This window comes from Taudactylus pleione, unplaced genomic scaffold, assembly GCF_031769625.1.
Source record: "Taudactylus pleione unplaced genomic scaffold, aTauple2 ptg000573l, whole genome shotgun sequence".
Taxonomy (NCBI): domain Eukaryota; kingdom Metazoa; phylum Chordata; class Amphibia; order Anura; family Myobatrachidae; genus Taudactylus; species Taudactylus pleione.
In genome coordinates this window covers 2,892,876-2,911,891 of record NW_028284975.1, presented here as the reverse complement: position 1 = coordinate 2,911,891, position 19,016 = coordinate 2,892,876, and the positions used below count along the sequence as shown (strand labels likewise).

The 19,016-nt window shown below is 41.2% G+C and overlaps 1 protein-coding gene across 6 annotated transcripts in view; it reads left to right on the top strand.

Moving 5' to 3' along the window:
- The window catches only part of PPP3CA (protein phosphatase 3 catalytic subunit alpha), a 246,615-nt gene that overhangs the window by 190,752 nt on the left and 36,847 nt on the right, over nt 1–19,016 (top strand). For 3 of the 6 annotated variants that reach the window (XM_088453221.1, XM_088453224.1, XM_088453226.1), the window contains exons 9-11: nt 1,751–1,876; nt 9,816–9,887; nt 17,953–17,982. In XM_088453221.1, the coding sequence (XP_088309347.1) occupies nt 1,751–1,876; nt 9,816–9,887; nt 17,953–17,982 (228 nt within the window). The remainder of the gene's footprint in view (nt 1–1,750; nt 1,877–9,815; nt 9,888–17,952; nt 17,983–19,016) is intronic. The other 3 variants (XM_088453225.1, XM_088453223.1, XM_088453222.1) reach the window with 2 other exon arrangements.

Here is a 19,016-nt window from a genome sequence, read left to right as displayed (position 1 = left end):
ATTTTTATTATGTTATTTTGTGAAAAACCGCATTAATTTCAACAGAAGTGACTTTCTGACCGTTATTTGCATGCATAAAAAGTTGTCTTGAATAGATTATTTCTTGACCTTCATTAATGAGGTTAGTTCAGGCATGTTTAATTAGGAAAATGCACATTTCGAAGTACAGATGTGTCCTCATACATCTAGCCTACTTGTACGCTAAACAGCCCTTCTAGTCGCACCATGCCGTGACGTGACTCAGCAGCGCTGAGCGTCTTTTTCGTGCGACTTTTTACCTGCGTCTTATTCACACAGCGGCATGCCTATATTCTGTGAGCAACTGCGGGTGTATCTGCTTGCGAAACGCTACGTTACAGTGTCAGCAGCTATAACACTATAACGTAGCGTTTCGTATGCAGATACACCCGCAGTCATACACAGAACATAGGCATGCTGCATATCATTTTAATCAGAAGCTGCTTGTGCTAACTATTCACAGCACTGTGAGAATAAGACGTATTTGAAGGTAAAAAGTTGCAGGAATAGACACTTGGCACTACCGAATCACACATAGCCCCCGCGTTGTGTAGCACCTCTTGTAGCGCATGGAGGATAGATGTATGTAGACACATCTGTAAAAGCAATTCTAATGCAGTTAGGTAGATTTCTTAAAAATTTCTCAAGGAACTGACATGTTGACATTTTAATGTAGAGTGCACTTATTTTATGAATGACACTTGGTAAAATGTCCTTTCCTGATCCTCCCCAGTGTTAAAGGGGATTAAGTATTACATCGTTATACCTCCCAATGTTGCTTAATTCTGAATCAGAGCTAGGGGCATGGCTGCCTCATACTGACTTTGTCCACCCCATGTAGACTTGACTACTGTATGATTTTTTGGACATTCTGGGCACTTCAGCCACCCCTTCTCCTTTATACCTAACCCCTTATGCCATTGGGTAGTTACATATACATGCATTTTATATATATATATATATTTGAATCTGCCGACGGTGCCATCTTCCATGTGACATTCAAGAAGTGGAGCATGCGCAGAAGATATTGGTGGCTAATACGCCAGCACCATCTTTCTGAAGATATCACCTGGACGATGGTGTCTCCCGCAGATTAATTAGGGAGGGGCAGCACTGTAGGCACACTCTGGTGTCTATTCTGGGTGCAGGGTGTGTGAGGTTCCTTTAACCCAGGGACCATATATACCACACACCCTGCACCCTTTATATATATATATATATATATATATTATATATATAATTTCTATACACCATTGACTTAAGTTGGCTTACTGTATTAGGAAACTGCACCTTTTAAATTGGAAATACAGAAAAGTAAAGACCAACTCCTAAATGTAGTGATTTATTTTTAACACTCAAATTTAAAATTACCTGTAGCCTATGTAATGGGGGTAAATGTTGCAAAATAAGCTTTTACAGTGTGTTTAAATTGTCATCTTAATAACTTTTGAGTCTACTCGAGTGCCAATAGGTCATTATTCTCCTTAATAAATGTTACACAGGAGCTGTTTTCATCAAGGTTCACATTTCATTTGAAAACCAGGCGAGCATTTTAGGTGTATCCAGCATGGAGTCTCACTCCTTAGCAAATTACTTTTTTTTACTCATATTGCAGTGGCCTTGCTATGAAACATGACCTGAAAAACAATTACACAATCTCTAGACAATTTAACAAATGATCAGTTCAAGTTGCACTTTATACCAGCCTGATGTTTCTCTGTCCTTGTTATAGCTGCAGTATTGAAGTATGAAAACAATGTCATGAACATCAGACAGTTCAACTGTTCCCCTCATCCATACTGGCTTCCAAATTTCATGGATGTCTTTACCTGGTCCTTGCCATTTGTTGGGGAAAAAGGTATGTTTATAGTTTAGTGTCATTTAATGCCCTCTTGATGTTCAGCATTATAACAGTATACAGTACGATCTATTAAGTAATCATGAATGGCTGTCAAGTCTCTGACATACTGTATGCAGTGGGAGCCAGAGCGCAACCCCCCGCCAATGGGTGGACGTACGTGACAACATACAGAGGAAGAACACGCCTCTTCATATTCCACCATACAGGGGAAAGGCCTTGCCAGATACCGGGCACTCAGATGACCGATCATACTGCTAGTTACTGCAGTACACAGCTGGGGTAAGAAGGGGAGAGGGACAGGAAGAGAAGAGAATATATGAATAGGAGGAGACAGATGGGGGGAACTCTTCGACCTGGCAAATTATGTGTCCAAAATACTAGTGTTTTATATTTCACAATATTTTCTGTTTTAATGATAATGCAATTTTTAGTTGCCTAGGGACTAGTTAAATGAGGCATGAGAATCATAGGGGGAGATGTATCAAGCCTTATATAGAGCGAAAGTGGCGAGATAAAACGTACCAACTAATCAGCTAACTGTCATTTTACAGGCTGTGTGTTTGAAAAATGATTGAAGATGATTGGTTGGTACTTCTCTGTCCACGTTATTTCTCTCTAAGGTTTGATACATCTTCCCCATAATAGTTATGTCAATATTTCCCAGTGCACCAGTATTCAGTCCATAAGGAAGCTTCTTACAGGAGGGCTTGTCATACACAATTGGAACATGAAATGGAAGGAATCATTACAGCACGTGGCCCAAAATAGCAAATAGAAGCTAATAACTGCCTGATTATAATTTGTTAGGTTTAATGCGCAAAATCAACTTGTTGAATTTCAGAAATACCGATATATATTATATTATTTGTGTAATTAATTTAATATTTCTTCTTCAGGATCCATAGGGGATCCACAGAGATACCATGGGGTATGTGTGGTTGGAGAGATCCAGGCACCAAACAGTCAAAGCTTTAGCTCCAAGGATGCACCGGTCCTCCTCCACATATTCCCAGCCACAGGCAGTTTTACGTTTGGTGCCTGCAGGACCGGTCGCATCTTTATAAAGGGGGACTGCTTCGGCAGCCCCAAGCTTTATTTTATGAGTTTATTTAATTTTTTCAGAGCAAGCAGCGTGGCGTCCTGATGGGCGCCTGCGCTACTGTTCCATCTACCCCCGTCAGTGCCGCAACACTGGTGAGCTGTCCGGTGATTACAGCGGGTGCAAGCGGGGCTTGGCAATCCGCTCCACTGGATCCCAGGGCTGACATGGAAAGGCAGGTAAGGCAATTTATGCAGTCCTTACCTCTGGTTGTGGAGACCAGCCGGAGGATGCTGGAGTGGGGCGTTTGGGTCATCCGCATCTGGCGTCTGGGATCATATGAGGCCAGCGGCGCCCGGCGGTTGATACAGCAGTGGGGAGGTAAGCTCTCAAGCTCTCTCCCAGCCCAGAGCGCGACTCCTTGCAAGAGGTTTCCCACCTCTGTGCTGCCCCTCCTCCCTATATGAGATGCTCAGCAGCCATTAATCATGGCTTTTCTGAAGCTACAGGACTCATGAGATTTGGGTCTAGTTTTCCTGTATACCTCTCCCTGGAGCCAGGTTATACAGTGCACAAATCCTACCAGCCCTTTGAGGCTTGAGTAGTTGATTCAGTGCCCATTATGAGTATATTTATATGCATTGTATGTGACTTCTGTTAGCTCTGCTGTTGTGATATACTGTCTGAAAACTTTCTCTCAGTTATATCTATCCCTGCTGCTCTTGTTTAACCCTCAACTACCAGGTTTGTAGGGGTTCATTATTACTACACATTTACCTGTATTTGTGAAGGATGTCACACTGCATTACTAGCCATACACTGATTGTGTGCTGCTGGCTGGTTATTACTATGTCTTCTAAGGGTAAACGGGAGCCTGCGGCCCCTATGCTGGTTACTTGCAGATCCTGTTCAGCGGGCTTGTCCCCTCAGGAATCCGTGCAGGATGGTCTGTGTGCTATTTGTTATGTACCACCCCCACCGTACCAGCCCCTTGTCCAGGAGTCACCTTGGGTGTCCTCCTTATCCCAGGTTTTGAGCAGCTAGTGGACCGCTTATCAGCCCCTATGCTGCCTCCCACCATGGAGTACCCACAGCTATTAAAAGCCTACTATGTCGGTACTCCCTATGCACCGTACTTGGATGGATCTTAATGCCCACTCAGTTCAGAATATGGCTCAAACATCTGCTGTTTAACAGTAAATGTTTCAGGTGGACAGACCGTTAGCCACCAAAGCACATAGGCGGACTGTATCATCCTCTCAGTCCACCATTCTTTAGGATTCTAACGCATCATCTGAGGAGGTAGGTGATGCACAAGGTTCTCTCTCCGGGTCACACTCGGGCGAGGAGAATCGTCATTCAACAGTGGATGTCCCTTCTTTAGTGAGGGCGATTAAATCAATCCTGAATATAGAGGATGATGAACTGGCCCATAAGCCAAAAACCCAATGTTTAAACATCAATAGATAGTTAAGGCTGAATTCCCTCAATCAGACCAGCTCACTGAGCTCTTAGGGGAAGCTTGGGGTACTCCTGGCAAATGGTTCCAGGTTCCAAAAAGACTAGCGTCTTTTTATCCTCTCCCTACTAGTGAGTGTATTAAGTGGGATGTCCCTCCTACTGTTGATTCACATGTGGCACGCTTAGTCAGAAGCTCTATGCTGCCTTTACCGTGTACATCCTCCCTTAAGGATGCCAACTGGAAACTTGTCTCAAGTCAGTATACTCGCTTTCTGGCACTATTGTCGCAGCCTGGATGGCTAAGGTTATAGAAGGATGGGCAGAGGCACTGGAAGAGCGCCTGCCAACAGACGCTACCAGGGAACAACTGGCCTACATCTCCCATATTCAGAAAGTGGCCTCTTATTTGGGATAAGCTGCGTTGGATGCTGGACTCCTTGCCGCTAGGGCATCTGCGACCTTGGTAGTCGCCCGCTGGGTCCTTTGGCTACGGTCTTAGAAGACGGATACGGGATCCAAGAGGCACTTGAATCCTTACCCCCCTCTGGAGACGGGCAGCACAGAGTTAGACAAAATCGTGGCTACCGTGGCAGCCTCAAAATCTGCCTTTCTGCCATTAGCAGCTGCCCCTAAGCTTAGGCTGTCCTCCTCAGTCCTTTCACCCCCAGGATAAGGTCAAGAAGACAGTCCTATCCCAGGCAGTCTAGTTCTCACAAGACTACCAAGCCACGATCCAAGCAGTCTTGGGCGGCCAGACGTCCAGCTTCCAAGTCTGATGACAAGCCCTCCGACTGATAGGGTGGGCCTCCTCCTGGGGGATCCCAGGGTGGGAGGCCGGCTTCTTCAATTTTCTAACTGTTGGTGTGAAACAACAACAGACACCTGGGACTGAGAAGTGGTCTCTCAGGGTTATGCCCTCACCTTCCTGAGGCATCCTCTGCAGCTATTTTTTTTGTACAGGTTCCCCATCAAGGCCCTGGCCCTCCAGGAAGCCATTCCCTCCCTGCTGTGTTCAGTTGTGATAATACTGGTTCCTTTGGCTAAGCGAGGAACAGGTTTTTACTCCACTCTATTTTGGATTCAGAAGCCAAATGGGTCTAGTCAGCCTACATATTCTAAATATCAAATCCCTCAACAGATTTATTTGAGTGCCCTAGTTCCGCATGGAAACTCTATGATCAATTATCCTGGCATTGGAACCTGGGGATTTCATGGTTTCTCTGGAAATTCAGGATGCATACCTGCATGTGCCTATTACTCCTACCCAACAACGGTTCATACGGTTTGCTGTCCTGCAGCAACATTACCAGTTTTGGGTGCTGCCCTTTGGTCTGTCAACATCCCCTCGGGTCTTTACCAAAATAATGGCAGTTATGGCGGCCTACCTTAGGTGCCAGGTAGTCAGAATCCTGCCATACCTAGACAACCTCTTAATCTTGGCACATTCACCGGTTGTGTTACAACGCCATCTCCAGCTGACCATGGACTGCCTGCAGACACACCACTGGCTCATCAATTAGAAAAAGTCCTCCCTATCTCCAACACAGTGGATGGTACATCTGGGGCCACTCCTGGATTCTCAAATACAAAGGATCTTTCTGCCAGTGGACAAAATTTTTCCACTGCGATTGCTTGTGCGCAACTTGCTCCACAATCGATGGGTATCCATTCCATGGTATCAACCTTCGATATGGTGGAATATGCCCAGTTCCACTCCAGGCCCCTTCAACAACTGATTCTCTCCCGGTGGAACGGGCAGTATCATCTGATCTGGTCCCAGACGATAATCTTCTCTCCGGAGGTTCGACTTTACCTTTCATGTATGCAACAGACGTCCCATCTGGACAAGGGTCGCCCCTTCTGGATTCCAATTGGGAACTTCTCACTACAGATGCCAACCTTCGCGGATGAGGCACTGTACAGAGCGCACACTCTGGCACAAGATCTCCTCCGGGGCAGGCCGGTCCAAATTCAGTCCGACAACACGACTGCGTAGCTAACCTCAACCATCAGGCAGGCACGCGAAGTCGGGCAGCCATGCGGGAAGTAGCACACATCCTGGTCTGGGCTGAATGTCATCTTCTGGCAATCTCAGCAGTGTTCATCCCCGGAGTCCTCAACTGGGAAGCGGACTTCCTAAGCAGTCAAGACATACACGCCGGAGAATGGGCTCTCCACCTGGATGTCTTTCAACTCCTGGTAGACAAATGGGGCCTGCCAGACGTAGACCTCATGGCCTCATGTCACAACCACAAGGTCCCCAGGTACAGGTCCAGAACCAGAGACCCCTCAGCCTCCTTCGTGGATGCTCTGGCAGTGAGGTGGGACTTCAGTCTCACATACCTCTTTCCTCCAATCATCCTCTTTCCGCGGGTTCTCCAAAAGTTCAAGCAAGAAGGTGGCACAATGATACTAATAGCCACAGCCTGGCGCAGGGGACATTGGTCCATCGACCTACGGAGTCTCTTCATAGACCCTCCTTTTCCACTTTCTCTACGGCAGGGTCTACTAGCACCTAGCACAGGGTTCTTGCCTGTACCCAGACCTACCTCCTCTGTCTTTGACGGCTTGGCTCTTGAGTCATCCCTCTTAAGAGCCAAGGGTTTCTCTCACTCTGTGGTCCAGACAATGCTCAGGGCGCGAAAGTCTTCTTCAGCCCGCATCTGTTACAGAGTTTGGCTCTTTTACTTTCAAAAGTGCTCCCCCAGAGGCTATGGCCTTACAGTTTTTAGGTTATCCTGGGTGCTTGCCTTTCCCCAGTCTCGGAAAGACCTCGGCCTCCACCTGGCCTCCCTTAGAGTTCAGATATCTGCACTATCAATCTGTATCCAGCGTAGGATCGCTCCCCTGTCTGATGTTAGAACGTTCTTTCAGGGTGTTCTCCACCTTCAAACTCCTTTTGTCCCTCCGTTGGCTCTGTGGAATTTGTCCTTGGTTCTCTGGGCTCTACAGGCTCCTCAGTTTGAACCTCTGGGCTCAGTAGCCCTCAAGTGGCTGACAGTGAAGACGCTCTTCCTCCTCGTTATCTCCTCTGCCCGCAGGGTTTCTGATTTGGCAGCGCTCTCCTGTCGCTCCCCATTCTTGATCTTTCATCGGGACAAAGCTGTCCTCCATACCAGGGCTGGGTACCTCCTTAAAGTGGTATCCCGGTTCCATTTGAATGAAGAGATTGTGGTTTCGGCTCTCCAGTCCTCGGATCTTTCTGCAGCTGAAGCCTCCTTGGATGTGGTTCATGCTCTTCGGATCTACATGGATCATACTAATTCCTTTCTACATACTTTCTACATTCTACTCGGTCTGTGGGACCCTTGTGGTGCTTCAGCTGAACAATTGTGCAAGGAGGCCACGTGGTCTTCCGTCCACACCTTTCTCAGGTTGTACGCCTTTGATACTTTTGTTTCTCAGGATGCTTCCTTTGGGCGTCTGATTCTCCTTTCTGCACAGGAGCGTCCCCACCCTTTGGGAAAACTGCTATGGGACATCCCCATGGTATCCCTGTGGATCCCCTATGGACCCTGAAGAAGAAATTAAGAGTTATGGTAGACTTACCTTTGTTAACGCTATTTCTTCGAAGTCCATAGGATCCACAGGGTGCCAACTCTGACGCACCTGGCCTCATTGGGTATTTTTTGTCTTGATCACTGATTCCTTCATCTACTTGGAGAGTGTTTCTTGAGTGTAATGCTCTTCCTTCTCCTCTTTCCTGCTCCTACCTTGTTTACAAAACCATCTGCCTGTGGCTGGGGGCGGGGTATATGTGGAGGAGGAATGGTGCATCCTGGGAGCTAAAGTTTTGACTGTTTGGTGCTCTGATCTCTCCAACCACACACACCCCATGGTATCCCCGTGGATCCTATGGACTTTGAAGAAATAGAGTTAACACAGGTAAGTCTACCATAACTCTTAATTTTTATGTTAGTTTGATTTCAGTTTCACAGATAACATGGAGGATAAAAAGCACAGGAAGAGCTTCTATGCAAAGTACAGTGTAGGAGCCCCAGGGTAACGATTAGTTCAGTTCAAAAATTTTATGTTGCAAAGTAAGACCATTGAAATTAGGAAATGGGTGGAAAGAATGCACTTTAAGGGGCCATGCCCACCTCATAAAAGTTCTTGATTTCAGCATGTTATTTGAGCTGCAAGACCTCTAGTCTTGTGCTGCACTTTTGCTCAAAAAACAAACCAAGGCCGTCTTAAGAGGGGATTCAATTGACCATGATACTTTTTTGTGTGGTAAAAACTGGATTTTACTGAAATTTTTTTTCTTTTCGGGCAATTCAAATACACTTTATTTTTACCGCCGTAAAAATTCCCCTGTTTTGGCCAAAAACACAGAGGATCTGGGACAAATTCCCAGATCAATGTGTTTTCGCAATTGCAGCCGTGAAAATACAGCACTTGTCAGCACTTCTCCCCGATGGTACCGGCTTCCTGTCAGCATCCCAGCACACACTGCTGTTTGCTGGACTGCAATGGGACGAGGTAGACTGCTGCCGCTGATTAGGCCACGCCCCTGATAAGTCCCAGGTCTTTGGGGCTAATTGGATTTGCCTTATGAATCAATTAGCCGGCGGGAAAGTTTTGTGTCTAATTTAATTCCCCAGTGAATATTCCCTTGTTTGGAGTAATTTAACCAATCAATAATGCTAAAACATAATTTTGGAGAAAAATTAAAACGTTTGAAAGGCGTTGTTCTAAAGAATTAGCTGACTAGATTTATTACTAGGTTACGGAGGATTCTCCATAGAGTAGATACCTACCTTAATGTCCACTTTACCGACAATCATGGCACAGAAGTGCAAGACTAAGGGGTAAATTTACTAAAGTGAGAGTTTTTAGAAGTGAGTTTTAGAAGTGATGTTGCCCATAGCATCCAATCAGATTCTACTTAACATTTAACTAGCACCTCCTAGAAGATAATAGCTAGAATCTGATTGGTTGCTATGGGCAACATCACTTTTACAACTCACTTCTAAAAACTCTCACTTTAGTAAATTTAACCCCAAAACTTTCTGCTATGCGCAACTATTGTTTCTCGAGTCCACTGAGTCTATTTTGTACATATAACAAACAGAAGACTGCCAACAACAGCTATGTTTGGTGTGGGGGGGGGGGGGGTAGATTGGATGAGATTGATGCTCTAACGGAGGTCACTTGCCGCACTGGATGGATTAAATATGTTTACTTTTTTTATTCTTTAAATGCTGAAATATAATTTAGCGATAGTACGTATTGATATATAATGTTCTTTAACAATAAACTGAAGACACCATGGCTATTTCAGATTTTGATTATGCAACTCAAATATTTGTTTGAAATGAGTTTGAGGAATTACTTCACTTTAATGTGTTTTTATAAATGAGGGAAAATCTACTATAAACCTCACTTTTAAAAAGTAATTTGTACCTATTTTATCCTTTTTTTTTTTTTACACAGTGACGGAAATGCTTGTAAATGTGCTTAGCATCTGCTCCGACGATGAACTGGTATCCGATGAAGATGCTGATGGTAAGAACATTTTGGATTTTCTAGTATAGTCTATTTTCTGCCTCATGAAGTGCTATATATATTACTTATTTCTATAAAATGCTATCTTTACATGTTAAGGTTTGCATGTGTGAAAATTAGCGCTATACTTACATTCGTTTGCATGATTTTATCAGTAAGAGAACTTGATGTATGATTTTTTATGTTTTTTTTTTTTTACAATAACCAAAAACATTACAAAAACACTAGAGTATAATTTTGCTAAAAGTTTTGCCAGATTTGGTATCATTTCAGGTAATCAAATTGCAATATCACTTTAGTGTAAATATTTACAGTATTTATAGTTTTCACTTTGACCTATTTGTTTAGTATAATAGATGACTGCAACAATTAAATTAAAATAGCTACATTATTTTACTAAACCTGTCACTTCTAAAGTCTGATGCTGGGTAAACACTTGTCGATATATTGTTCGCTTGACAGATGAACGATATATCGCAAGTGCACAGATATGTCTGTGAACGCCGTAGTTCACAGACATATCAGTTCAGCCCTGCAGCACAGCCGATGCCGGTAGCTCTGAAATATATATTGGAGCATCTTGCTGTGTATACGGGTGACACTTGCTTTAGTGACCACCAACACTGACATCTCAATTGGGCAGGCAAAATTGAATACCCGCCTAGTTGTGATGCAAGGCCACACACATTGAGCGGCCGATGGTGTGTATAGAATTTACTAATTGTTAACTCTGACAGCGGATCAGTCTGCTGACCAATCCGTCATTATAGTGTGTACCCAGCTTGAGTTAGCTTTACAAGTCTACAAAATTGTTATTCCTTATTTTCCACTGTCTATTACTTTCCCATATTATCAGTTATGTTTTACAACATTAATACAGATTGACGCAACACCATAGCATAAACACTTAATTGAGTCACATTTAACACCCTCTAAAAATGTGTTTTTAATTTACACATACTCTGTATCAAAACTGTGAGCTGATACTATAGGGCAGATTAAAGTAAATACAAGAGTTTGAGTAAATATAAAAATATAAACAATGTTTTATTACCATAACATCCTGCCAGATCATTATGGTATTGGTACCCCACGCTTAATTGAAACTCATCCTATAGCTGTTACTCTCTCAGTACTCCTTGTCTCCATGTTAACATACCTGCTTATTCATGCATTTCTGCTGCCTATCTTAAATTATCTAATATGCTCAAATATTGCACATTATATAGTATCAGACTGTCAGAAGACCGAGACAAGGGAGTGTCACAGATAATCATGAGGGTAGGGGGATATATTAATTACTGGGGAATTCTATTATAATGTGCTGTAGTGATTAATACAACAAACTCTAAGGGCTATATTCAATTAGAAGCAAAATGTCCGTTATCAGCGATAATTTATCTCTGATGACATCATTTTTGCCATTTTCACTTATCCCCATATTCAATTTCAAAGACTTTTTGCACCTGCGAAAAGTCTTTACCAAAAAATGGGGATAAGTTTTCACCATCGAATAGGTGGCGAAAAAAAGTGCAGAATTGTGGTTTTGGGGTGCAGACTTTAAAATCGTATCCTGCACCCTTGGAATGTCCCCTTAAAGTTATCTGTGTCCAAAAAAATAAAAAAAAAATAGCATAGGACACCCCAAAAACAGTGGTTTAGTTTTGGGGCAAAAAAAAAAAAGTTGGGGAACAAACTTAAAAACTAGTGAAATAGCCTCAGGGGGGGTCCCCATGTATGCGACAGGTGTCTTCTAGAATGCGGTTGTTGCGGCAGGTGGATTTTTGAATAATTTTTAAAGTTCACTTTAGGGACTTAAAAATATGCTTGCATCCATTTTCATGTACCCCAAATTTGAAGGGACTAGTTCTTTTTTTGTAAAAATTTTTGCTAAATGCTATTCTTCACCACTTCTTTAAAGACGCATTAATGCATCTGCCGACACCGCTTAAAAACCCTAAATACCTTTAGCAGGGCTTTACGGGGGTACCCATAGTGATCCCCCATGTTAGTACATCTTTTGGGGGGGTGACATGCTGACTTCCTCAAAAAAGTAACAGGACTTTTCGCTACAGTGCTTCCCCTTCTGCCAGGTCCTGTTTTCGCCGAATCCTAATTAAATACGGGAATACGCGGGCACAGGCCCGATACGTTTTCCACAGGAAAAACGGCGACGGTGGCGAAAAGTCAGACCTCTGACTTTTCGACTCTATTTGAATATGGTCCTAAATGTGTACACAATAATAAATGCTATTGCTGTATTTTAAAAAGTCAGTAGTATCTAATTTTTAACCACCCAAAGGGTCCATTCAGTGGGCAGGTATCTAATGATTTATTCATTTTATTCCCTCTCAATTGCTGAGGTGCCGGGTCCTCTGGTATTATAGAGAAGGTCTAGGTATGATCACTACTGACACCAAGGGCTCCATTTAACAATAAACAAATATGGAGATGGTATTTAACACAAATCATTTGTCCGGCTAGGTCCAACGGCATCCGCCCCTTCTGCTGTGCACTTTGCTGAGTTGCCAGCAGCCTATCGCTGCTGGCGACAGGGTCATGACTAATGCACATGATCAACGGTCGTCTGCACTTGCGCATTGTACTTAATCCCAGTGGAAACTTCTTCTCTGAAGCCGGAAGCTAAGCCACCACTGTTTCCTAAATACTGACCTGGAGCTCATAACCGCTTTAGCAAGTGATAAAGGGATTATGGCTTGTTCTAAAATTGAGCCCTAAATGTAACAAATTTAAAAAAAAAGCAATTGTATACAATATTTTGCATGTGCATCATTCACTGATCTAAAAATCTGTGACTGTTACACAGAATGATGGGCATAAACGGTGCTAGTTACCCAAGCTGTTCCTCCTAGTCCACACGCTAATGCTCTGGGCTTCCATCCTTGGGAGTTGTGCTTATGGGTACATTTTACCCACATCAGTGGAAGCATGTAGTGAGTGTAAAACTATGATGAGTACATTAGCCTTTGGCTCTGACAATGTCATTACAAAGTATACATATTTAGTATGCCTATAATCAAGAGAGCTAACTTGTTACGTTTTTGGGATAAATATTTGAGGTAGTGCTATTTGCTATTTTTCTTTTATTAAATAGTGACTGTTAATGTATATTCTATGTTATTGTGAAGATACAGGATTTTTCTGTGTCACTAAATAGTGCACAGTCCATCTGTATAAAGAGGATTATGGTGAAATAGTGGCTATGGTTTGGGCTCTGTCCTCATAGTGCAAAAATTGCAACTAACTTGGGGTGTAGTGATGATGAAGTACCTTTAATAAAGGACTGCATAGTAAACAGTTGACATTATTCAGCACAGTGGCCCTTTGTGTTTTATTTCATGTCTAACATGGTAGCAACCTTTTTTTCTATTTTACAAGCAAATTAATTGAAACATAAGTCAGTTACTTTGATGGACATCTGACTTCCTCCATTGTATATATATACTGTCCTTTAGCTGTCTCCCTTTATAAACCCAAATACTATACTATAATAGAAGATAGTCTATCAACTAGTTCCCTACTCATCACATTAAATTAAATGTAAAAAAATTTATTTAGAAATGCGGTAATTCTATATAGTATATTACCCTATGATATAATAATTAAAAAAGAATATATATATATAAACAATACTTAGAGGGCACACATTTTTTTTTTTTTAATAACAGCAATCAATAGTATAGAATATAATTCAGATGTAATGTGATTTGAACTTGGTACTGATAGGATATCCAAAATTATCCTTATATACAGTTTTCTTTCATAATAAGCCACTCTTCTCTTCAATGGAAGTTGGACCAATTCCGGTAAAGTTGATAGTGGATTCCATAGGTTCCAAAACAAATTTCTAAAAAAGACCCGCTCACCAAAAGAACACCCAAGAAAATGGCCCTACGGCCCACTATTAGATATGGTAAACAATATATTTATTCAAATTATTTTATCAATCTGACATAAAAGACTTGTACATTAAAAGTGCTTACATAATTAGTTTTCCATTGGTTTTAACAGAGAAGGATGACAACATATATCCTGCTGTTTTCCCTCACAGGGGAAATTTTGAAATAGGCAGGTTTCTCCCTTCTGACCAATGACTTAAATCCACAACCCTTGGGTCAGTTTGGTCAGTTTGCTATTCAATTGTTCTGGGCGCTCATTAATTATTGCCCTCTTCGCCGCCTAAAAGACGAGGTTTAGCCATCTAAAACGGCTAAACCCGTCTTAATCCCTGGTTAGAGCGCACTATCTGCGGTTAGCGCCCCCTATCCAGGGTGTTTGTAACATTTCTGCTCGTGCACTCCTGAGTGCGTGCAGATATGCCGGCGCCGGCGGCTTTCGCACCCCGACAGGGCAAGAATTGAATTGCTCTGTCGGGCGTCTAAAAAAAAAAGCTGCCGGGAGAACAATTGAATCTCCCCCTTATGTACAAGTCTTTTATGTCAGATTGACTAAATTATTTTGTCAATCTGACATAAAAGACTTGTACATAAGGGGGAGATTCAATTGTTCTGCCGGCAGCTTTTTTTTTATAAATTATAATTGTTTACCATATCTAATAGTGGGCCGTAGGGCCATTTTCTTGGGTGTTCTTTTGGTGAGCGGGTCTTTTTTAGAAATTTGTTTTGGAACCTATGGAATCCACTATCAACTTTACCGGAATTGGTCCAACGTCCATTAAAGAGAAGAGTGGCTTATTATGAAAGACATCTGTATATAAGGATAATTTTGGATATCCTATCAGTACCAAGTTCGAATCACATTACATCTGAATTCTTTTCTATACTACTGATTGTTATTTAAAAACACCTAAACAATTTGCGCCCTCTAAGTATTGTTTGTTTGCTTAGATTTGTTTGTTCCCACTAACGGGTTCTACTTGAGGTGCAGCAACTTTTCTACATCATAGAGCAAAATAAGGGCATTTTTTTTATTTTATAGGTATATATATATATATATATATATATATATATATATATATATGTATGAACAGGGGGGATTAGATTATAGGCGCCATCAGTCATAGAAAGTTAAGTGGTCGAATTTTATTGTAGTGCAGTTGATCATTTATTCCCTTGATGACACAGACACACTTTCCACTGGTTTCTGTGGATGTCTGCTCAGCTCATCAAAACACTGGTAGGTAGAACTACAAGAAACCTATTTTGAATAATGGAGAGAGCGCCTAATAGTGTAGTAATTAAAAGTATTATTTCTGCACACATATTTGAAATATGCATACCAGATATCTTAATATAGTCAAGTGTATCCGTAGAAGTCTTTAATTCCCATTTGGACGATATCCCAGGGTAAAAATTCTATGTCCTCTGTTTCACTTAACACCAGCATATGACCTCAGAGAACATAAAAAGTTTCCATAGTGCAATATGTTTTTGTCAAGCACAAATATTTATTATTGCACACAAATCAACTGGAAACAACGTACGTAAAAAACAATAAGAAAAGGTTCTTAGCTTGTTTTGTAGAGTTCTGGTCAAACAAACAGCATCAAATGAGCAAGGTTCTGGCTGGAGGAGGTTTAAGTAAAGCCAACCCAACGTGTTTCGCCACTTTATGGCTTCCTCAGGGGTAGATTATATTATATTATATATCATTTTTTTTTAAATATTCCATCACGTGCAAGTTTAAAAGGCATTTACTATAATTACACTAATCACTAACACTACCGAGTATGAGAGTAAAAGTGTTGTTTCCATAGTATGACATGCAGCATGTTTATTACCTAGCAACAGTAACTACAAGGGAGTAGTAATGCCGTCCTCATTTTATTACTTTTTACAACTAGGCAAATTGTATTTGATTCACATTGCAAATATATACTTGTAAGAAAATTTAATTACTCCTTGTAGTAATCAAATTGCCTGAAAAAAATAATATCTAACTACAATAATCCCTTTAATGTTATATAAGGGAATTACACTGCATGAAATCATACTTTCCAACATTTAGAAATGCAAATTCAGGACAACTACATTCTGTTCTCGATCCACACCAAAACATCCACCTTTGGTAGAAATGCCTCTCACTTTTGAGATCCACAAATCAAGACTATTCCTCCAAAATCGGAACAGTTGTGAGGTATGCATAAATTGTAATATATTTTAATTTGTAAAACTTCAAATATAGCTCTATGTACTAACTGTAACTCGCAGGGACATCGGTAACCGCTGTCCTTGCGAGTTACTTTCCTTGCATATTTGAGAAGTCTTTCACTTTTGTGAAAGACTCCTCCGGGTGAATCTGACACTGCGCATGCGCTCAGTGTCAAATTCTGGAGCCGAGAGGAGGCTATGGAAAGAGGGATTGTACAATCCCTCTTCTGTGAGGAATACCTTCATAGAATTAAAGTGGTTTATGTCATCTGAGAAGAACCGGCTCTACCATTTGGCTGGTACCTAGGGTGCCGTGATCTGGGTTGGGCACCACTGCCTATCACAAAATTAAGTTGGGCTTAATACCAGTGGCAGCTGTGGAACTTATAAGACGCTGCCTCCACACTTTTGGCTGGGAAATGGGTATTGGTGGTGGTTGGGGGCTGCAGGCTGAAGTTTTGCCTAGGGTGCCGAAAACCTTGCACCAACCCTGAATCTGCGGATGGCATAAACCTACGTAAGGGTCAGACCGTAGTCCCAATTGATAATAGGGACTGTGGTCTTCTGTGCTAATTAGCTTTCTACAGGAGATGTCTGTGAAATATCCTGCAATGTGTTATTAGTACATAGCAACAATTCATAAAATTATGCAGAAAATGCAGTTTCCTAGTAATTTTATGGTAAAATGCTTGATAAATACACCCTTGTTTTGAGAGAATTAAAAGGTAGAGCGAAAAAGAGCTAATCATGGTGATTAGATAAGCTGTTGCTGTAATTTACTAAGAAAAGTTTAGTAAATTGCCCCGCCTTCCCCTAGTCATTTAGTGAATAGCCCCGCCTTCCCCTAGTCATGTATATATATTCACACACATGTATACACATAGATACATCCATACACGCAACACACGATCAGCAAATCCAGTAATCCATAGAAGTAGGTGTGATAATTAAATCACAGAAAAACATAATTCTCCAAGCAGGATTACCATCCAAAGTATTGGTATTTATTTACCGTCTTCAGTAAACAAATATACCATAAACGGTGACCTTTTATCCCCTGCACTATAAAACGTGAAGGAAGCTGATTGCTGCATTCCAGCACAGCTCTCAGCACACCTGGATGATGTCAGCGTGTCATGTGACACCCAAAGTTGTATATATTTTCAGAAAAAACTGTGGGTGGAGCTAGTGAAAAACAATTGTATATAAGTATTATCTATATTATATATACATATATATAGTATTTAGAAAATAAGGCACTCAAAGGGTACTTTAAAATTAAACTTATCTTATGGAAAATACATTTTAGCCCATGACATTTACAATTTGAATCAAAACATATAGAAATTAAGAAAAATATCTCCTTTTAACATTGAATGTTTCATTTACTCTCCAAACATGACAAATTTCGACACATTTTAATGCACAATTCCGGTTAAAGGAAATAAAAATAAAACTCTGGCATGTACATAAGTTTGGATGCTCTTCTGGTTAGCAAGTGTCCTTTTACATTTGCATTGTCTTTCAGTATGTTTAATGAAACTGCTCAGTTTTTACAATGCATGCTTTAATGGCCAAATTAATACAGGACAGGCTTTTGCTGTGGACCATGTACTAGCATGTACCAGTTGTTAAATAGCTATCATAGATTACAAACTGAAACCATATCCTTTATAGATCATAACTCCTTCACTTGTTGGCGATAGCTCACTAATTGCAACCAAAATGCCTTGCAAAACCTAATCCACTCACCATTTCTGCTTGGTTTTGTTCAATTTCAGATTTTTATTTTCTTTCTTGCTTACCATTATTTATTCTTTTATTTTACAGACTCTTTAAGTCTTTTCACTTTAGTAAATGTTTCACGCTTTCCTTTTTCTTTCTCACCTTTCAAATTTCATCTGTCTTTGTGTTTGCCTCTGGATTTTCATAAGAAGACCATCTTATTTATGCACAGAAAACAGGTATTATGTCATTTGGACTTGCAGAGTTGATGGCTTGTGAGTTTACACTTTAGCCTGATGCATTCTACTCTGTAACCTAGATACGTAGAGATAACACTCCGGCCTGATTCAGCAGCGTACGCAATTGCAACTACGTACGCAGACCGCCCAATTGTTCAGCACTGTGCATGCGTATGCACGTGTGCTGCAACCGCACTGCGATTACGCACGCACATTGAAATCCATCGCAGAGTGAGTGACAGGCCATGAGCATCTGAATTTTTAAAGCTTTGTAACTTTGTTGTTGTGCTTTGGGTCCATTTTTATTTGCTTGTATTAACCTGTGTATTCCTTGTACATACAATTAACATGTCAAGACAGCAGTAGTCAACTACTTATATTTAAAGAAATAGTCACTATGGCAGCAAGTATTTAAGCTCTATACTTTGCAGCTGTCTATTTTGCTGCAATTGAAATCCTGGAGAACTGATTTCCTTCCTTGTGTTATTTTTGTTTCCCTACAAAAATAGTTTCAGAATTTAACAAACAATTTTGTGTTAATGCTTTGTTGTCTTTGTGACTGTGTTTGTGCTAATTTGTCTTCAGAAGTCTGCCAATGTGATTGCTGGAATGCTACTGTATCCAATTACAATATAGACACTACAATATGTACTTGGTTAACAATATCCTATATCGCCATGTGGAAAGTTGCAAGTTAAAAGGCGTCTTTCTAGAGTTACTAACAATAAACTGTCTAAACTATAAACAAGCAGTAATTTTTTAGTCTTATATAGTTATAGTTTAGACAATTTAGTAATTAATAATCTACACATTATTGGTGAACAGTTGTGCAGTCTACAGTACTCACTATGCAATATGTTGTTCAATCAGCCGGCGGTTGTGTACAGAAGATATATCTGTGAACAACGTCGTTCACAGACATATCTGGTCTCTATGCAGCACTGCCGAGTCCGATATATCTTGCAGATATATCGGTACATCTGGCTGTCTGTATTGCTGATCAGCCGACCAACCCATATGCTGGCCCAGGGACC